At 40.7% G+C, this 22,834-nt stretch overlaps 1 protein-coding gene across 1 annotated transcript in view; it reads left to right on the forward strand.

Moving 5' to 3' along the window:
- Positions 1 to 22,834, forward strand: part of LOC110989549 (voltage-dependent L-type calcium channel subunit beta-1-like) — a 52,748-nt gene that overhangs the window by 16,483 nt on the left and 13,431 nt on the right. Inside the window, exons 3-8 of the mRNA XM_022254073.2 lie at positions 1,046 to 1,168; positions 1,682 to 1,812; positions 7,941 to 8,149; positions 18,980 to 19,098; positions 19,871 to 20,010; positions 21,840 to 21,952. Of these exons, the coding sequence (XP_022109765.1) occupies positions 1,046 to 1,168; positions 1,682 to 1,812; positions 7,941 to 8,149; positions 18,980 to 19,098; positions 19,871 to 20,010; positions 21,840 to 21,952 (835 nt within the window). The remainder of the gene's footprint in view (positions 1 to 1,045; positions 1,169 to 1,681; positions 1,813 to 7,940; positions 8,150 to 18,979; positions 19,099 to 19,870; positions 20,011 to 21,839; positions 21,953 to 22,834) is intronic.

Below are 22,834 nucleotides of genomic sequence, written 5' to 3' on the forward strand. Positions count from 1 at the left end.
ATCCAGGGGCATTCCGCAGCAACATCACAACCACCAGCTGTATCATCCATGGCCAATTATTAGCAGTTCTGGAAGACGTTACGTGAGCAACGCTGTTTGGATTTTGCACCAGGGAAAAAAAATTGCAGGAAATCATTTCATAAGGCTAACAAGATTTGGTTGGAGTTGCTCCAACCTCTTCTTGTGACTGTTATTGTGTGGGGTGTGGAGTGCACCCTGTTTGACCAGTCAAAATTGGATTACAGAGGAAGCTTTCAATATGGCTCGGTGGAGTGGCAGTTTACCATGGGTGGAGCTTATTAAAGGGGTGTTATAGGTGCATGCATGTAGGTATGATAGCCCATAGAATTTGCCGTGTTTGCTGGGGCATCTTGAGAGGTCACGTGTGGGCTGCAATAAGTACATGGGAGTATTTGGATTGTGTATCAGCCAAGATCCATCACAGGAAAATATTCAAACGTGTACTGGTACCTTGATAGAAGGCTGGCTGTGTTCTCATCCTCCAAACTGGAGATAGCTACAGTGGGCTGAGACGGAGACTTCCATTCAATCATTCATCCATTCAGTGTTCATCACAGTTTTGAAACTTCTACATGTAATTTTATACACCTTTTCTGACCTTCACATGGTGTACACACTGTTAACACAATATAAATAATCCACAGATACATGTACTTGTGTATGTATGTCAGAAGGAGATTAAAAATGTGAAGGAGTTGACATTCTGTTAAGTTTTTTTACAGTTTCATGTCCTGTGAAAAATGAATTGAAGAGTATTTAGATAGGTACTTATAATTTTGAAATTTAACCTAAATTGCTTAAATTTCCCTTGATTTATTAGGAATTTTTTATCATCAATTTCTTATCAATTTTTTTAGCCTTTGTTTTCACTGTCAGAACAATTAAAACCTTGCCCAACAAAAAGAACAGATGCATGAAAGATTGAAATGACATTATACCAAACAAGTGGTGCAAATGGTGTCCTATGCCTAATTGGTTTTTCTCTTTTCAGTTAACCTAGGTGCAATTTTCACTCTGTTTTCAGACAAAGCCAGTGGCGTTTGCAGTCCGAACGAATGTAGCCTATGACGGGTCAATTGACGACGATTCACCAGTCCAGGGCTATGCCATCACCTTCAAAGTTAAAGATTTCCTCCATATAAAAGAGGTGCGTTTGAATTTGTTGCTTGTTAAGGACGGTTCATACTGCACGTGAAAACGAAATGAACACAAATTTGTGACGTCTAATCAAATATTTGTGTTGCAAATTCATAAAAGTTGAACACATTTCAACTGGAGCGACCTTTGTTGTGAATTTGTTGTGATGTCAAATTTGCTCTTGCATTCGCAATCACCTGAAGTGTGAACCAGCCTTCAGGTGGTATTTTAAAATTCTTAATTGGGCTTTATAAAAGAATAATAATTGAAATTGCTGTTTGGGAGGACTGTATAAATTTTGTTTGTACCATTACATTCAAATGAGCATTCTTTTAATTTTTGCATATTCTTTTGAAAATTAGTCGATTTAGGTGGTCATCTTGAAGCATTTGTTGGATATCCCTGGCTCTAGTGAAAAGACTATACAGTATCAACTGCCATTCAAGTTTTGGTGAAAAAACTGTAAAATTAAATTTAAAAACCAAAGTGCTATCAACAACTTGATTTGCTTCTTTTCTGCCAGAAATACAATAATGACTGGTGGATTGGTAAGCTGGTGCGGGAGGCCGCTGATGTTGGTTTCATCCCCAGCCCGGCCAAGCTGGAAAACATGAGGCTTCAGTCATCAACAAGCAGGACGAAGCTCATGAACAAGTGAGTTGTTGCCGACAATCAGCTTTTCAAAGTGCTCGGCTTTTCTGGAACTTTGTGCAACTAAGTCATTTCACCTTTGCTGTCTTCGTGTACCTAGTTGTTGTTTTTACACCACTGATGAAGTTTTTTTTGTGTTTGCTCAGTGTTTTAAATTTTCTTCTATTTGAAATGGATTTTACTTTTTTTTACTGATTTTGTTCCTTTTGAGTTACAAAATTCAGCTTTTGCAAGTTCTTTTTCAAGGTCCTTAAGGCATAGTGTGTCCCATAATGGCAAAAATTAACATGAAATATTGTCAAACACGTAATCTGTAACTGGATGAGTTTTGATATAAATGTGCTTGAGTGAGCAAAAAATTTAACATTCTGATGAGATTAATGATAGTGATGGCATCCCAAAGAAGCTAGTGAAGCAAGCCTATAACTTCCAAAACCTTGCCTTTCCCCCTTCAATCCAGTTTGCTATGTACATGTACCTGTTTTCATAAATAGTCAGAACCCCAGTGGGACTGGCACTCCACAGCAGTACAAACAATGCACACATGGAAAATGACTGAAATGGCCACTGTGTCTCAGTTGGGTCTCTGTTAATAATACATGCCTAATGGCAGAAACAATTAGCTTGAAAGATCTGCTTAGCAGACAAGCTATAAACAAGAGAGATAAAAGGGGGGGGGGTTACGGTCATCTGGTTTGCGTCAACCTCCTTCTCCTTTTCCTGTGCATTATTCCCCAACCCTTTCCTCTATGTGCATCTTTCTTCCCTGAGGACTGCCTTGTGATGAATCAATTTGAAATTACCACATGGCTAATATGACAATGACAAGGGAAGGATTTGGTAAACATATTTGGTGCTTAAAAGGGTTTTCTGTTAAAAATGTTAGACTCATTTAAGCTCAGAAGGAAAAATTTTAACAATTAATAATAAAAGCACTTATTCCCTACCGCGTTTTAAATGTCAACAGTACCAGTAGCTTTGAGTGGAAGCTAACCTAAAACAAAAGTCAAATGTAAAATTCCATTTTGATTAGAGTAATGGATCATGGGACAGATATTGCCCGCACTTTTGCTGACTCGGTAGGCCACAGTCTCTTTGGGATTGAATCATATTAACACGGTTATGTAAACCAACTAGTACCTGTACCTTTACCTATTTGCAATCCGGGTATTATGCACAAAAAATGATATGATCATTTGATGAAGCAAACAGACCCATTTCATGAGTGCTGAACGAACTGAATGCATACTTGATCGACCACTGGGATCGAGGAGTCATCAGGCTTGGTCTGCGAATAGACACAGAAGCTAAACCAACCATGAATGCATGTACATGTACATGTACGGAACATATACCGTAACATGCAGTGCTTCAAAGCATAGATGCTTGTTAAGTGGGCTTCATGCTTGGACTTGAGAGGGAGCTTTGTTGCTTGAAGTTGATATGCCTTCAGGCCAATACCTACATGTAGCCAATTTAACTGGTTGGTGAATGTTGCTCATCATTCACTACGTGTCCAGATATCATTAGAGGCAGCTAGCCAGACTGCTCTTGGACCCGTTGCTTTATGCAGATGGGAACCAGGCTGTTGACTTACAGTAGCTCTTCTGCCATGTCTGCTACTCAGTGTGGAAGGCCATTTTTTTGTCCATGGAACCCACACTTTCCCAAGTCACAGTGAAACTTGCAATAGTTTTGCAGTTTCACAAGTGACTAAAATTGGCCTGACATCAAAAATTTGTGGAGTTCAGTTTAGCCGGACTCAAAATTTCAAAATTTACACCCCAGTTTCTCTCTCTACCTGAGCTGTTTACAAAAAAACAGCAAAATGTGACAAAACATAATGCATCCATAAAAAACATGGTAATTCAAGTCCATTGCATTCACAAAAAGATTTCTAACAAAAGTCTTCATCCCAGTCTCACATTTTTCATGTAGATGTATTCCCAGTGCAATAAACGCAGTGTAGTATCTCTCCAGCCTCTGCCTTGCTCATAAAACAAGAAACTGATAGTGTCTGATGTGTGAAGTAAGACTGGGGTTGAAGGACATCAGATCCATAGCAGTAGGTAGGGGGAGCCTAGTAGGGGAAGGATGTTGGCAGTTCATTGAAAAGTACAGTGAGCAGTATTGTGGCACTGAATTTGGATTTGTTTATGGGGGGGTTATTCTTTGGGGGGGACCTTTAGGGGGACACTGTTTCCACAATTCACAAAGTATGCAGTAGGTTCGTATGTCTTCACATGATTACAATTTGCTGAACCCTGAATGGGATTCAGCATCTTTGTGTGCATACATGTATTTGTACAATGTACATGTACGTACATGTACATTAACAATTTCACGTGTACGTGCAAAAACCACTTGGTACATGTAGGGGATGGAAAACGGTAAAAAGAATTCTTGTCATTTTCCATGCCAGTAATTTGGGAAAGGATGAGTACATGTACATGTACATTGAGCACGCACTGTGCTCTGTATGAAATTTCTGTACAGAGGTGCCATTTGGGAACATTGGCACCATAATGTGGGACACACTCTGTGAAAATAAGTCTTAAGTCACCAGAGCCACTTTTTGAGTTTTCCTTTGTATTGGAAGGAGCAAATTGAGTTTTTTGGTTTTGATGTATCACTCAATTTAGCATCTTAATGAAAGTGGATACCCCATGGTGAAAAATGCTGTGGGTTTCTGTTGATTTACACAGTGCAAAATTATTCTAAAGGACTTTCTACTCCACAGTGGCTCTGGCAACTTAAGACTCATTTTCACAGAGTGGGTCACAGAAAGTGTTGCTGTATAGGGTAGGGGTAGAAAAAGTAAACGTTTAAAGTACACTTGTATGGTAAATGATTTTAATCATTAACCCTAACCCCCTAGGCTCCTTCACTAGAAAGCATACTGAACCTCACAAAATCCAACATTTTCATGTACTTGTCTATGTACTTGTACATGTACATGCAGGTTACTGCACTAAACCTGATAAACTCCAACAGAATGAGCCCGTTGGAGTTTGAGTGATATTGTCTGGATGGGTCTGTGCAGGATAGGATGACTTGCACTGAACAGTACCAAGCCTGACAGAATCAAGCATAGTCCAACAATTGGTACAGCAAGCCAGACACTGCACACAGTGACCCGTGTGTGACCAAACTCACACAGAAACTGGCACCATCTCCCTGGGCCTTTCATCCCAAGTCTCACAAAATTCAACAAGTTCCTCAGGTACAGTACCAAACCTGCCAAAACCTCATAAAACCTGCTGTTGGAGTATGGCAGGTTTTTGGCAGTTACATATGGGGTTAAGAAAGCAGGTTGCGTAGCTTGAACGTACATGTACATTCAGTCATTGTAGAATTTTTACTACTCACATACATGTACATATGTATGTGAATATGTACCGGTTCACGTAGAGTCGGCTGTACCCAGCTTGAGGAATTTGTGAAGATTGTGCTTTTGAGCACGCAGACATTTTTCATTGCATACATGTACGTGCTTGCTCGCATGTACATGTGCCAGTACACAGTGCCATTTACTTTAGTAACACGTCAAATGCATTTAAGTAAAAAATCAGATCAAACCAACTTTAACCCTAACACTCCTCAGTCCTCCATCAGGTGAAGTATTGAGGAGGGTTAGGGTTAAAGGGTAGCTGCAGTGCAATTTTTTTAATGCAAACCTAAAACCATGCACCTTCACATATCAGATAACCTCATTTTCAGTGTCTCTTTCACTGTTTTAAGGGGTATTTTGCTGCCTTTTTGGTTTTTATGCTGATGAGTATTTCCATATTCATGAGCAAAACTGTGATGTCATCCCAGGGAGAAAATCTCAATGTTGCATTGGTTTGTGCACAATAAACGTCTGAAGTTCTCCTGGCCTCAACTTTTAGTTGTTTGTTTAGTAATTTCCTAGCAATAAGCATGCATGCAATCCTCTCTCAGAAATGTTTCCATTGAGTTAATTTTGGGTTCACATTTTGAACAAAAACTCAATGCATAGAAGCATGTCTTCCCTGGATGACATCACAGCAACAACGTCCTCAGTTGTCAAGGAAAGCATGGGCAATTTTTAACATTTTAAAAATTGCACTTTACAAATGCATTGATTAAACCAAAAAGAGATGTCAAATAATTTCCAGACACTGAAGAAAAGTATAGAGTTGCAGAAAAATGGGATCTCAGATACATGTACATGTAAATTCATTGTAGGTACTGGTACACTTTAAATACTACAAAATATGTAAAATAATTGTGAGTCTCCAAGCAGAATCTGTAGTTTCAATTCAATCAATTCAATTCAATAAACATTTAGTTATAACTTCCCAATCTAAGAGGTACATGTATAAACACAACCATAAACAAAGCTACACTGTATATCAAGAGAAAATATATGCACCAAAGAATAATACTTGAAAGCCAAACAGATAAAGCAAAATAAATTTTTACTAATTAAATATGCAGTAAGAGTTACAAGGCCATTGACGTAAGCCAAAGGCTTGTAACTGGAACAGCCTGGACTCACTAGACAAACTACAGATACAGTACACTAACAAATAGTGGAGGAAAGGCTATGCTACACACTGGGAAAAGAGGAGTCTTTTATAGGCTATTCAAATTGACCCACAGACAATATTGTCTTGATGTCCTCAGGAATGGAATTAAAAATTCAAATCGCAAAAAATTATAAAGCTGAAAGGTGTCATGGCCCAGTTTTGAATTTTCGAATGCCTGACTCTTTTGGGAGTTCACACCGTGCCCCTGCATAAATCCAGTAATGCTGTTCTCGCTGGCCACATTTCAGATTAATTTACATATGTACATTACAGGCTATCCATGTGCATTTCACACACAAGTCTATGCATACTTGTATACAGGTGTGCATTTAAGTACACTTGTGGACATGTCAGGCATAACACTCATACGGGTGGTTACGTGTACCTTATTTCAAATTGCAAATGATTCAGTATAAAAAGGACACATGCAGTGTGCTTGCTTCTACATGTGTACATGTTTAAAGCAGTAATATTTCTTCAAAGCTGGTTACTCAATATTATCAGATACCATTGCATGCACTGTAGTGATGCATTCTGTCATGTTTTGCATCAAGTTGTTTTCCAGAAACTTAATGCAAACATCTTTCATTCATTCTGTCTGCTCTCCTTGTTGATTCAAGGCACCTGAGACTTCAGTAGCTTGCAGTAGTTTTCGTTTATCTCTGACAATTAGAAATACGTACTGCCACAAGTGTTCATGTTTAAGCTAAAAGACGGCCCTCTTACTTTGGAAAATTATGATCTTGTAGTAGTTTCTTCACTTTTGCCAATTACACATTTTATCAATTTGTTACTTTTATCTAATTCACTGCATTTTTCCCCCTTTTTTAAAGTACAATTGTGGTGCAACACTAACTGTTTTATTCTGTTTTGCTATTCCCCTGCCTTTTCTCTTTCTCTTCCCCACCCCTTATCCAATTTAACTTGCATTATGTCAATTTGCTAACTTGGCTGAATTTACTGGTTTATCTGATCTGGTTTGTCACGTAATGCTTACCTCTTTTGGGCTTTTTCTGTCTTCTATTCTATGTTCTTGCCTGTTTGCATGCCACCTGTGCCTTAAATCTGCTGTCAAACTGGTTTACTTGTGGCTTTTCTAACTGGTTTAATGTGATCATTTTTTGCCATGTTCACTTGTACCATTAACGACTGTGTACTGACCCTCATTCCAAACCGGCTTGTGGCTTTGTTGTGGACATACCTGGTGGAACCATTGGAATTGATGGTTGTCAATGCCGATCTCTGACCACCTGAACGGACATTGAAATCACTCAAACCTGGCTGTACTGTCTTGGTTGTGGTACCTAATTTGGCACATTCTCTTCATTTTTGCCCGGCATTAAACATTGGTGCCCCCCCTCACTTCTCAAAACTGATGTATGCGAACACACTCAATGATTGGGTTTATTGCATCAATGCCAACTTTGGTCATGAATGCATGAATCATGTGTACTAAATCTCCAACTTCCACCCCCAAAAAATGTATTTCACAAACGATATCATCCATCTCTAATATGCACTCACTGACTCTTCACTCGTAAAAAAAACACAATTCATTGCGGCCCCTCTACAAAGTAGCCGGTTACCCCAGTCCCCCTCTGGTAGGATCAACTACCTGCCGAACAAAGCCGCAACCTTACCCCTCAACAGCAAGAGTAGTTACCCAACTTCCCCCCGTCATAGCAGGTCGACCAGCGGGCTGAGCTCCACCTCCAACCTGGGCGATATCATGGGACTGGCCAACGCCCGCAATGCCAACTCCAGGGGATCAACTCCTCCCACACCGGGTAAGTAGAAATCGCTCACATCGGGGGACAAAGTTGTCCATCTTTTAACCCTTATATTTAAACACCCCAGTCAGTCCTGCCAAGAACCTTCCTGAATCCTTTAAAATCCTCCACTGTGCAGAAAATCTAGAGCCCTTTTTTTTACTTGAGCTTTCAAAGGTTATCGAGCTCCATGTACATTGTACAGTAATAGTTGCTAGGCTCTGCCTCCTCCAATCCTTCCAAACCTGGTTGATTCTGATGTATTCAAGAGAATGTGGTATCATGAATGAAGCTAGCAACCAAAACACTGCACTTTTCATCGTGATGTGATGCCACAATGAATAACTGAAAATGGTAAAGCAATCAAGTGATAGGAAGATGACTAGTCAATGAACGTGTCAAATAAGAAAACTTTGCATTCTTTTGATTGTGCAAAATCGTTTTGTTGACCCGTGATGCAGACTTAGTAGCCCTTTGAATCTCACTGCAAGATACATGTAATTTTTTTCTAGTATTTTGAGGAACCAGACATACACCCATGTACACATGCTGAATGCTATGGCTTGAAGTTGAACGAAGATAGTGTGTACATGTATCTTTAGTCTACTCAGATCATGTACATGCACATGTATGGATATATGGCTCAATGAAGGTCACCTCATGGGTCAGTGTACTGCCAGCTTTTTGCGCACTACATGTATTCTGCTCCCACCTATGGATTCATAGGGAATAAATACATTGCATTGAAGTGTATGAATACAAATGATAACAGATGACAGATGTCACAAAATGTTGTGACATTTTGTAACGTTTATATATAATATACAATATTTGAAAGACTTCCTTTTGTCTGGACCATTGAAGAACTCCATTCTACCAGCACTGGTTTTGTTGAATGATTATTTTTATTTAGGATTTATTTCTCATGAGCGAGTTTGAATAGATGCTCATGTAGTTGCTGCCTAAAGTGAAACAGTCAAAATCAACTGTATTTATGTGCATTTCAGACCTCAGTCCACCAGAATGCCTTTGATACAACATCAGTACGACGACAAAATACACTCCGGGTCCTCAGCAGTCCCCACCTCACCTCCCCTCCCCTCCCCCCCCCACACACATACATGTACACCATGGTCCTTGCCAACCCTCTAAACCAAAGAAAGCAGAACCGACTCAAGTCAATCAGAAAGTCGCCAGAGGCAGCTGCAGTAATGCATGTCTGAATACCAAGTGATAAAACTTGCAGGGAAACGGTGCGCCAGCGTGAGCTTTATGCATTCAGCTAACAGTACGCTGTGCAGAGAGGTATTCATGAAGATGGATGCCCTTTTCTATCCCTCTCTCTCTCTCTCTCTCTCTGTGTCTCTCCGTCTTCCTTCCCTTCCTCCCTTAACACTCGGCGGGCTGCTTCCGGCTCGGCGGGTGTCTCTCAAGTGCATTCTTGCGAGTGCTTGTTTTTGCCCAGCCTCGTTTTTAAGGCAAAGATAAGGCAGCCAGTGAAACAAAAGCATAATCATCTCCAACAGATCCTGAATCAACCAGTAGTCAAAGATTTCTTACTGTTTGAAAGCAGTGATAATCCATTCTTAAACACTGACAAGAGGGATGAAGCCTTTTTTTTTACAAACTGGTTTGTGACAGCATGCATGGACATGGACATGTACATGTAGCTGCTGTTGGGTGGTCAACATTCTCTCCAATTTTTTTTTTACATAGTGTGTGAATAAGCTGAACCTCCCCTTCCAGTGTGCATTATGCATGAACCCAAGTGATCCCTCTCTGTGGAATTAATGCAAGTGCGGTGTGCTTCTGCTGCACACACAGCAGACCAAATTGCCCGTCCCTCCGTGAACCAGTCGGACGTGATTTATTTGGTGCTAATTAGCATGCAATCATTCTCCACCGTGGCTATGACGCTTTTCCGTGAATTCCTTTCCACACAGCTTTACAGCTCTTAATCAGGTTGTGAGTTGCTTTAATTGCTTCCTTGGCCGATACGGTTCCCTCTTTATTGTGGGGTTGTTGTTCATGATGTGAATTGAGAGGTCAGTCTAGATTACATGTATATCCATTTCCTCCTCGAGTCGTTTCCAAATTTTCCATCTGATTTGAGTTCCTTTGATGCATTGTCAAGTATTTAAAAAAGTATTAGGAGCAAAAGGATCGTAGTCAGTATCACACAGGAGTGTAAATGGGACAAGCCATCCAAGTTTGCTTGCATAGTGCTAAGCAAAGAGGTCTTATAATGAAATCCCCGACATTCTATTGACATGCTTCACACGTGAGTTGCAGTTGATTATAATTCACATGCCACTTCCATTCCATGCTCAAAGTGTTCAGTGTGTTGCACGAAATGTTAGTTATTTGACACTATTTGCTCTAATGTGAACTTCAAGCTGTCACTGGTGTTGAAAAAATCATTCTGATGTTTCAGTTTTACAGAACAGTGCTGTAGGTTGCCACTAGGCATCTTTTTTCATATTATTGGCCTGGCAGCTAATGTCAACACAGTTTGGACATCCTGAGATGGCCTTTCAAGCGACGTGTCAAAAAAGTGGACGGATAGAGTTGCGATCTCTACTTCCGTTCCCTCAAAAAGAAGAAATGCGCCGGCTGTAATTAATAGAATGCGGCTCCGGCACCTCGGTCCTGTCTTGGGCCCTTGTCGCTCAACGCCATTTGATCTGAGCTCACAGGCTTGGCTTTCGATTCAACATGTCCACAGCTGCAGCTGCAGGGGTGTTTATTACGGTTTGCAAAGGCAGAGCAGAGCATGCAGGGCCGGGGCCTTCCTCGTGGTTGGTCATAATGGGATGCGGGAAGCTTCTAAACGAGCAAGCAACCGTGCGTCTGTGGCACATATCCCAACTGACTTTTTTTGATTGGCTGGTTATGTCACGCCTACATCTTGATGACAGACTCGCAAACCTTAAATGCTTGGTAAACCCTTGGACAGGTGTTCTGCATGGGAGAATATTTTGAGGCCAAAATTCCTTGCCCTTCAAATAGAGTGGTCACTTTAAACGAGAGATGTACATGTACATACATGTATATCTGGATGCCAATCCCCTGAAGCCAGTCAGTGATGGTCCAGTAGATGTGTGGGAGACGGGACACCCTTTCCATCTATGGAAAATTGATCGATCTTCAAGAGATTGCAAAGCTTGCACTTATATTGTGGGCGCACACCCCAAAATAACCTGTCAGAACCAAGGCTTGAATTACCCTGACGATTCCATCCGTGTCCGTGGGTGTGAATTCTCCAGGCTGCCGACTGCCCCAGAAAGTGTTTTTCCCATTAATGTTTTGTCTTGGATGAAAAATTGCTCACATTTACATCAGAAAGAGATACAGTATACAGCTACTTTAGCCCGTTTGTGTCCAGTCAGGCATATTCAGTGCACATTAAATTGCATGAGTGGTATGATAAGTGGAGATCAGAAATCTTTGAGAATGCTTTGATCATACATGTATCCAAAAAGTATTTCCATGTACGGTACAGCATATGCTGTGCATGTTGGCCAACGGGGGCCATGAACTTAAGACCTACAACCTGCAGTGTGCAACCACATTATGTGCCTTGTGTAGCTGCATGGAGCTTTTCAACTGGAGCTTCCACTTTAGGAAACAGACTGATACGGTTATGCAAGAACGTGCCTCATTTCAACTATGCTGAAGTTGGCCTTACTCTGAACACATTCAGAAGGAAGAAGTATAAAGATTGGGGAGTTTGGATTCTCCAAATCAGGCTTTGGTCTTCCATTGACAAGCTTTGTTGAGGAATCCTGTTTGGGGCAAAAAGTCCAACTTTTTGGTTAATTAATGGATAAGGATCTCCACAGTGTCTCTTTAATGTATGAATCATGTCTACTAAAAAAATCTGAAACATGAGGATCGCTGCTTTAGGGTATTATATTTTATGCTGTTTTCCACAGAAAGTCTGGTATGTCAATAAGCATTCTGTGCAATGTCATGTTGTTGTAAAGTTAATAAGAATAGAAACTGAATTGGAAAGCATTTTTAGCCAAAATGGTTGGACTTCCCAAGAACCATTTCAGAGAAGACCTCCCCCCCGCTGCCTTCCCCCAACGTTTTTTTTGATACGCATCTCTCTAGTGTGCATGTCAGCCATGCTGGCCCCTCCTCGAGTGGAAACACAGTGGAAGGTAAAATGAAAAGTGGACACTTGTCCTGACGTACGTGCATATATGTATAAGTTCGTGTGCACATGTTCAGTAATTGCACTCAACCTATGACATTTTCTCAAGGAGTTAATTGTGTCTGCCTTTTTAGATGGACAATTTCAACACGCGCATCTTGCTACTGTGCTTTTCCACTTTTTCTAAATTTTTTTGTATACACAGCGGTAGTGTCAACAGTTTGGCAAGTGCTTCTTCTGCCGTCCAGAATTTACAGACTTCGTAGGAAATGGGAAGACTAAACGAAAACAGTTTGATAGCAAAGAAAATGGAGAAATAAATAGCAGTATTGCATATTTCAGTTGGTAAAGTGTTCTTTGATCGAAACAAGAAAAAGATATGAAGTACATGTTCTCCTAATGGTATTCATGATGTGAAGCTATTGTTTTGGTTTGATACAAATCTGAATAATGAAACAACATACAGCACCATCACAGAATTTGGCATTTATGTTTATGCGTATTGACAGTTAAAAGTACAGGTACACAGATGTACACGTTTTCCATGAACACGTTCATGTACATACAATATATGGGTACGTGCAATACAAACACAGCCACAGCAGAACTGTCATACACTGATTGACCTGCTCCAAGTGCATACGTGTATGCCATATGTATAAACTCCTCCAATGTGTAATTGCCTCTTAGGGGTGTTGTTACAAGAAACAAACATATTTTTCGACCAGGCCTGTGCTCTCTCTTTCTTTGCTCTAAGCATGGCGTTACATGCTGGATACCAGTCCCTTAGTATTGATTTTGTATGTTCTCATGCAGCCAAAAACATGGTGCATACCATTATATCCTCAAATGCTAATTTTAGTGCTCTGGGGAAGAACAAATAAACACTGTACAGTATTGGGGTGCTGAGAGTATTTAACGATGTGAATGGCCTCGATGCTTCTGTGCTCATGCTGGAATAAATTACCGAGGAATTTAATTCTGTCCATGTTACTCAATTACAATTTTGGACGTGCTGCATTATGAAAAACAGCCATGTTTGGAATGGACTGTACATGTAAAAAGTAGCTGCATTCTCGATCTATTTTTGCGATCTCGGTTTACAGACTGAAAAAGTTCCGCATTATATCAGGTTTGATGAAGACTGGCATACACGTAAATGGACCTACCGGTACATGTAGGCTTATTTGAAAACAAATGAGGTGGGTTCTTGAGAGGGTTTGGGGAAAGGAAGGATGATGCGCCGCTGGTCCGTGCAACATGATGATGTTGGCTAGCATGAATCGATTTCGTTCCGCAGCTGCAAGGAGGTCCTAATTAGATTATAAGCCAACATCGGTTCCCAAATCTAATCTGGGGCCACTAACTGTAGATTGATTGAAAATTTAGCACAATATGTGCACAGAACATTAAAGATGTCGTCTTGGGAGCACTCTAAAGTTGTAACAGTGGGTTGGCGCCGGCTTGTGCAACTCTTCACACCTCACAACTGTTGTTCAGTTGTATTCTTGTAACAGGCCAGTTATAGTTGTGGACCACCAGCAGTGAAGTAAACCCTCATAACCCTTACATGTATACAGGTCTTGATGAAGCACACCTTGTGAAACATAAATGTTCGAATATTGTACACAAAGCTATGGAGATACTCCTGTAATGCCTTGTCTGGCGTCGTGCTGTGGCTCATGAATGTGGAAATCTTCATCGGCATAAAATCAGAAATGTTGAATTTTGTCCATTTATCTGCTACAAACGAGGTGGAAAGTCATTGTAACATGTACATTGTGAATAAAGCTGTGCTTCATCTGTTCAAGTTAAAATTGTAATGTATCCTGTTGCATTTTAGTTTTTAAATTTGTTGAAGTGTTGATAGCTGTATAGCACGTACATGTATATGAACCCTTAGATTGGATTCTAACCATTTGAATTCCCCCCCACCCCCGCAAAAAATTGCACTCCCATGTAGTAAAATTTTAATCAATTTACGATTTGCTCATTAGCAAATATTTATGCATTCCTGTGAAAGTCATCTGGAAGGAAACTTGGCTTTTCTTAGAAGCGTACGCGAAATTGTTTGAAATGTACATGTACTACGATGGTGCAACCTTTTTCTGCAGAGAATGTGTGCTGTTACAATTGCACGAGTCAGTGTTGCACATGCCCGCAGTGCCGCTTATCTTGCCACTGCTGGTAATCTGTAAGCAGTCTCTAAAAAGAAAATAAAGTAAAAAAGGGAAAGGTCCAGTGATCTAAGTAGAACATTCTACACAGAGCTGCATGTAGTTTTAGATAAGCAGTGTCCAAAGAGAGTGACAGATCCAGAACCCAATTTTTTGGGGGGGAGGGGGCAGGCCAAAGATTTGTTCAGTTCATGTAATTTTTTCATGGCTTTTCTGAGTGATGGGGCTATACAGTTTGGGGTTTTCACGTGCTGTTTGAGGGAAGGGAAATGAAATAGACCAAAAACTTTTCTGCCCTCTCATTTAAAAAAAAAATAAATCAAAAAAATTGGAGGAGGGGGCACCTTTTGAGGGGGAATGCCCCCATTGGCCCTTCTCTGACATCCACTGTTGGCCCAAGATTTTGAAAGCTGGCCCTCAGCTTCTGAGAGCAGTTGCTGGTCAAATGCACGTTGTTAACTTGCAGTTCATAACTTGCATTGAAATGAGGCACTCCAGAGTGAATTACATGTACATGTAGATAGGAATAACCAAGCACATCCTTAGAGGCCTCCCTCATGAATGTCCATGTTCCTGTACATGTACCTGTATCACATGTATCACAATGTACCTAATCTGGCATTCTTTGAATAATTGTAACTTGGATTTTCTGTTCATTATGCTGTGAAGAAGGAATACTTCATCTCATGTCTGCATTTTCTGTTTGACTTGTGGTTTCCAGACCACATTCCCTGGCCCTTTAAGCGCCACAGGGCCCAATATGTTAATCACTAAATTCGTTTGGCTAGTACCACAGTTATCTTCTGAAAATTTACTTCCATCTTGCTCATTTGCAAGAGTCTAACGTTAACGCTTGTATCACCAAAATTCTTTTTCCACATGCATTTTTAGCAGTAAGCTTATCAGTGGAATTTGTTGGACCCCTCTGGCATGCTGTGGCAAGCCCATCAGCTTAATGCAGGGAAGCTTCATAAATTATGTTGAGTCCCGCTTGTCTTCAATAGGCTGACGTTTGCAGTATCGCGCCACCTTGGGCAGTCTCATAATGAGAGAGGTGTACGCTTGCATGTACTGTGCCAAGGATATTTGATTTTTTGACTCGGCTAATGAGCACAGTGCGTCGTACACTAATCCAGAATGTTCTGCGCTGTAATGAGTTACGATGTTGAATGTATGGCTACATTAATTGCATGGGTCATTTATCCAAGTGAAAAGCTTTTCCGAGTAATTTTCAAACCAGCAGTTTCCAATCCATCATGGCCCATTAGGCTGATATGAAAGCAGGAAAAAGGTTTGAACTGGTACGTGTATTTCAGGAAAAGAGTAAAAAATCTGAAACAGAAGAGTGGTAATGAATGCTGCGTGTATCTCTCTTGTGATGGTTATGGAAGCCGTCAGCTAGCGGCTTCACACGTTTCCCACAGATCTCATGTAATTTCCATCCATAGCAAAGTCCTTTGGAGACAGCTCAACATTGCTTCATTAAAAATGCAGTCCCAACCTATCCTCACATGCAGAAACTTCCTCAATTTAGCTGTTCTATCCCATATCTGAGTATTGCTCATCACGATGTCCTCCCAATTTGTTACGGCGACCTCCATGGTTTGGTTTTTTTGCTCTGGTCAGACATGAGTCCAACTGTAGTGCAGGCTTGGCTAACTTTGCCGGCCTTTCATTTGGTCATATAGATGCTGCCTGTCAGTTAATTAGAATTTTCAAAGGAAGGGGGGATGGTGCTAAGCACTTTCACGAGTGGTGTGCACACATTTTATTATTAACCCACTGCAAAATTGACAGGAAACACAAACCAAAATGAGATTGTTCAGTGGAAAATCCATTCTCCTTAAACTTCCACCATGCACATATGAGCCAGTTTTTAAAAATACATGCAGAAATTATTAACCATAAGCATCCTGAATCCTCCAAAATCCTCCAGATGGTTTTTGGAGAATTTTGGAGGATGTAGGCTGTAAGGCAAAATTGAGTTGCTGATTGTGAAGGATGCATTGTGTCAAGGTCGTTGGTGAGACCTTGCGTTAATAATGCTCTGCCATGCATAAATTTAGGATAAGATCACGTTAGGAATCTTCCATACTGCTCCAGGATACCATGTGCACTGCCTCAACGTAATGATAGGAATTACCAGAGGACTTTCATGGATTTATACAGTGGTTAAACCCTCCATGGAACATAGTAAAAAAAATACTGGAAGATTTTGGAGGATTGAGGCTGTATCCAACAAATCCCATGGGGGCAGTTTGAAGTGTTTTAAAAGATTGAGGATGCACCATAGCCAAAAGTGCAGTCATGCCTTTTGTGAAGGAAGAGCAAAGAATAGAATATGTTTATTTTTCAATGGCAGCGTTACTGTAAGTTGAACAGTTCTTGTTTTCTTCACTGATTTCATAGCACATTGATTGTCCCCCTGAATTTGAAAATTGCTTTTGTCAGTACCTGTAATTTCTACTGCAATTTACAATCTTAGCACAGACGCCAAATCCACAGTGTTTGTTTTTTCTCTGTGTTTCAGTGACATTTTGTGCTGCCTTCTGACCTGGGTTCCCCGACTTGGCATTACATACGTACATCTTTGAAATGTCAGTGGTGTTATGTTGCTTGACGTGTGCTGTGGCATCCCCTTGAGTACATCTAATTGCTCGAAGAGGGTTTTTTTTATTGACCCGAATGAGTTGATGGTTTAAAAATATTTTACACTCTGCTTGGGGCATAAATATTGGTGTCTCAAAATATTGGGTGTGATGCACTTCCAGAGATGGTTACTGTAAATATCTCTTGTGCATTTTGCCCTAAAGGGGAAAGTAGAATATTAGAATGAGGTATGTTGTACCTGTGATTTCAAACTTGATTTTGCCAAGCATAGTCTGCCAAAAAAGGAGAACATTATTCCGTGTTTCCTTTTTTTTTTTTAATAATCTGAGGAGTGAATGTCAGTTCATAAGAATGCTTTAACTTTGGTGTGTTTTTCTTGACTGAAATGTAGATTACTTCTGTGTGACCAGTTTCACATGTAAATACACGGCGACCTCTCAACCTTGCCCCATCCATCTTTTCAGACTGAAGCGAAGAGGCCTCAGGAATTTGAATGGAATCCTTAAGTTGGTCTCAAAATTCTTCTCTAATGTGGTGTTGTGTGATTACGTCCAGTGTGCCTTGGTACAGGCTCAGTGAAATCTTCGTTTCAAATGTTACGCAAGTAAAAGTTGTGCAGTGCCTTATATAAAAAAGGAATATTAAGTGCGGGTACGTGTAACAAGGACACGCATACTTTGACCCACAGTGGCATAGAAAGGAATGAACTCAGGCCTTGCTAAATTGGGCCAATTTTGTCCAAGCGCGATAAAATGTGTGTACTGCCTGTACAGAGCAGAGGCATACACTGTGCATAAATAGCGAGACAGAATTAGATTTGTAGGAGATTGAAGAAGTTACAGAATCTGATTGATCTAACCTGCCATGAACTATGGGAGGACATTCCTTGCAAGCACAATGGGATAAAGTCTTTATTATTTCCCCAAAGAATTTACAGGGGAGCAGAAATTTTTAGTCCAGTTGCTCTGTATGCCAGCACTGATGGATGTCAAATTTATTAAGTTCTGCATGTGGCCCACAGGTATATTTGAGGGAGACGTCTTATGTTCTTTAACTGGCATTGTCATGGGGAAACAGTCAGAACAATAAGCCCACAAGAAACAATCCCCCATTTCATGGAGAAAATGCCGTGGGGTTTGGGTATTGAAAAGAGACTTCTCTCTGTCTGCGTCACTGTCGTATTGTTTTGCGTACCCATTGGCTGGTGAACTGGCCATCAGTACAAATGCAGAAGAATAATTCACAAAGTATTCTAAACATTACGTAGCCAGAAAAAATCTTAAACAATAAACTCTGCTTCTAACTATGAAATGAGTATTCACATGTATAACTCTCCCTAAAGTACAGAGCATATACAGTTTGAGACAGTACCCAACACCAAGGGTAACAGTGCATTTCATTTAAGTTTGAACGTGTACGTGTCGCTGGGCATAGCACCCCAGGAAAGTTGAAGTTCAGAAAATGTGACAATAGCCCTTGCCTTGTTAAAAATTTTAGAGGTGTTCAGGAAGGTTCTTCATAAAGAAATCCCCAGGGCAGGGGGTTGGCTTACGAATACTGAGCAATAAGCTAATGCATTGGATGCATCACTGGACCTGCAAATGTTAGACTGCATGGGTGTACACTGTGAAATGTTAACCCAGGCATAGATTATATGGTGGCCAGGGATGAGGATTTGCCAAGCGTCAAATGGGAATGTGAGGCATTGTCAACAAAGCACATTCAGACCATGTTTTGAAACTGTAGATTGACACTAGGAATTATTCACCGTAGTTCAATTCTTTCTGATCGGAGCTCTTAGATTTAAGCCTGCATCAGTGATCCTCAAATTTTGTCGGTAACAGAAACCTGATCTGCATTATTGACAAGTGTCTTTGGGCTGTGCTCTCGTTTGCAATGTAGGGATTGACATGGATCAGAATGGAATGGGGGAAGTGGACGACAGTGAGACGCTGAGCCGCTCAAAGAGCAGCACCATCTCGCCCCAGCCCAAGGAGAAGAGGAAACCGTTCTTCAAAAAGGTAGGTAGCATAATACCACAATTCTTGCATCGTCATTTTATTATTGTAGTCACCCTGCCCCCTAACCGGTTTCCAGTTCTATAAACCAGAATTTGTATATACCTGTGACAATCATTGACACCACTCTTCACGTCCTGGTCTGTTGGTTTTGCCCAGTAGGCACTGCAGTAAAAATTGACCTGGCCCATATCAAGAGACACTGTAATTATTGATGTGAACTGAATGAGATACCTAGCATCCGTGACTGTATAATCCTCAATTTCACCACCCATTGTGCAGTCTGGTTGGAAGGTTGGTTTTCACAATAAATGGTGAAATGAACATCCTTGTGACTATACAGTCAAGGACATTTATCTCTGCTCAATCCACTTCCCATAACAACTTATTGTGCTATACGAGGGGTCGGGTTCTTTTTAAAGTACCAATATTTTCAAAACATTTATTTGTACTTTATCATTGCGTGTCGGTGCATTTTTTTCTTGGTTTGTTCCACAAAACTGATTTATGCCATGCTTTATCCTTTATGGACATGGTGTCGCTTTAGCAGTGCAGAGTTGTGGACTGTGTTAGAGTTGTTATCCATTTGGATATTTTGATTTTCAATATAGAGTATTATTTCATTGTTTGGTTGGGGGTTTAATGATTTTGAAACCAAATTTAACATTATCAAATGTAAGAAGACTTACCTACCCAGTACTTAAGGGTAATCTTACTTCTCCAAGGACGGTGATGAAATCAAATTTTGAAATGATGGCCGGCTTTCTTTTTCCAGACGGAGAATATACCACCCTATGACGTGGTCCCCTCCATGCGGCCTGTAGTCCTGGTTGGCCCCTCCCTAAAAGGCTACGAAGTCACCGACATGATGCAGAAGGCACTGTTTGATTACCTCAAGCGCAAGTTTGAGGGGAGGTAATGCACTTAATTGAAGGATGCTGTTCTGTTTTTCAGTTTTTCTGCCAGAGATTGTAAGGCAGCATGCAAAACTCTAAACCCCTCTGAACAGGGCAAGATCTGCCTGTAAGCAATAGGAGCGATTCAAAATACGGTGTCATCCCCTTCCATTGTCTGTTCCCAAATGACCTCCCTCTGATTTAAGGGGCAGCATTGGTAATTACATGGTACCTTTTCTCATAAGAGTGCTTTGAAAAGAAAACACACAGGCGGTTACTCAGATTGATGCTAGTTTAGGAGGAGAAGAATTTATGAATGGCTGTAGCATCTTGTTTGATGCTAAGAAGGGAAGTTGGAGGAGCTGGTTAAGAAAACATAAGCAAAGTACATGTACAGGGAGCCATGCATTATTGTCATACAGTGGAGCTGCACTGTGTAGTGATATTGTAAAATCACTCTCCTTTTTGTCAGAGCTTGTCAGTCAAAGCAGGTTGAGCTGAATTTGTTGAAGTTGGCTCATTTAGGAATTTAGCCACCGTTGGAATCTGTTGGATTCATGAGCATTTTCACAGACACTTGAGGGAACTCTGCTGAAGATGTACACTGTAGAAAAGGTGACAATCCACCTCTGAACTGGTATTGTAGTCCCCCACTGGCTCCACACATGTACATATCAACATTGCATGGCATTCATTAGGACTTGGGTCACTAGTAGTCATTCATGTTTACTTGCTGTTATCAACACTGGAAATGACAAAGCTGTTCATTGGCAGAGTATCCATGATTGTCACTGTACTTTAAATCTAGGTTGATAAGAGAAGAGAAACAGACAATTAGACAGCTGGTTGATCTTCTCCAAATGCTTCCAAAATTAGTTTCTGCTTAATTTGTTCAAAAAGTTGAATTCACAGGTCAGACACTTCTTGGTTGATGTGACATAGGGCTTGTTTGTAGTTGATCCTTGTATATGTGTGTGTACTCTGACAAAAATTTCAACTAGTTTGGCATTTGGTGGAAAACGAACAGTTTGCACATCATTTATTTTGATTTGAAAAACAAACTTGTGAAAAAAAAGTGCAGGAAAGAGAAACTAATTATGGTGCCATTGCACTCAGTCAAAGAAAAAACAAGTTGCATGCCACAGAACTCCTAGAAATCAAGTTTATCGCTTGTCATCCCTCGGGACTACACATTAGGCGCTTGTGCCTCACTTAATTTGCAAAGCACTCAGAAATAAATGAAGGTAAAATGTCACAGAGACAGCCCGGTGCCCAGAGTGCGGGCCAGAATGCTAATACTTGTAGCAGGGAACCGCCTGATCAGCTATTGTAGAGTCAGGCAAGTATCCCCATAGCCATCCCAGGGTCCTTTCGCAAAGGAAAGGTCACACAGGCTGTTCGGTCCCAATGCGAATGATGCTGATGCATGTGTGGCATCCCTTTGAGTAATTTGTCAAATCCAAATGCATGCTTGTGTGCGGAAGTTGGGAAAAGGAGAAATACAACGGTCACAAGATGAGTTGATTTAGAGAACCGATGGAGAGTTGTTTTTCCATCGTAGGTTTTTCAAGGGTTACATTTTTCCAGTAGTCCTAGGTGAGCAGAATCTTCTGGTTGATATTGTCTGTGGTGACATTTGCTCTGATAAACATGTTGTCTTTCAGGAAAATCACTTAAGTCCCTCAGAAAGTAGGAAAAACAAATGTTATAAGTGCATACAGTGTATTGGCCCAGCCTGTTGTTTTTCAGCGACCCACCAAAGGTTTTGAAATATTATCCCTCTGATAATTTACAAGTCGCTCTTACGTTTCTCTTTTGTATTTCCTTTTTTTTTAATTCATCATGCAGAATATCGATTACGAGGGTAACTGCCGACATTGCCTTGGCCAAACGCTCCGTCATGAACAACCCCAACAAGCGTGCCATTATGGAACGCTCCAACAGCCGATCCTCAAGCATTGGTAAGTAGAAGACAAAAACATTAAAAATGACCGTCTGTCATCTGCTGGCTTGATCTGAAATGTGAAACCATCTCTCCTGGTATCACCAGGTGCACTGCGAAGCGTTTGACTGAGAATTGGAAGCAGATGGTGTCTGCTTCAAAGAACGTGTGGACAGTAATTTTTTGAGGGATATAAAATGCAAGTGAAATGCCAGATGATGCATGCAATGAAATTTACCGAGTCTTTCTTTAGCAGGTAGTTTTTACAAGGTACGCCAAAATGGAGAGATTTTTAAAGTGGTGTATAGTTTTAAGTCTTTGTCTGAAACTTCATGTTCCTTTTTGTACTGCAAATATTTTTAAATGAGCTTCCAGACCACTAGTTTAAAGTGTTCTTCCTGTCTTCATAAATCCAATCTGGAAGGGCTGAGGATGCATGTTATATAAAGAAATGATTTTACACAAGAAATACAAATTTCACACCTCTGACTGTCGCTAATTTCCAAAGATCTGAAAGAAATTCCACTTGAGGTCAGTTTGAAGTCATACAACAGAGCTTGATAATGGTGTAGACAGTTCTGATTCTGAACTAATCTGTCACAAAGCACACAAAAATGTTGTGAGGCAAGTATTGTCCTTTGTTGGGAATACCAGGAGTGCCCCATCTCCGAAGCAGTTTCGCCACTGCATCTCACAGGATGGTGCCAATGTTAGCTTTTCACAGATTGCCCATTCCGATTTGATCAGCAAGCGTACGTGCTTGGATAGTTAACACCTGCCAAATTGTTCGCGGCGACCACATGAATGAGTTTGGGACGATGGGGTTGAAACCGCACGCATGGCTTGCTAGGGTATTCGCTGTTTGAGTATGCTAGACGATGGGGAAGCAGAGCAGAACGTC

This window comes from Acanthaster planci, linkage group LG03, assembly GCF_054643075.1.
Source record: "Acanthaster planci isolate LZ-2023a linkage group LG03, COTS_SCS, whole genome shotgun sequence".
Classification (NCBI taxonomy): Eukaryota; Metazoa; Echinodermata; class Asteroidea; order Valvatida; family Acanthasteridae; genus Acanthaster; species Acanthaster planci.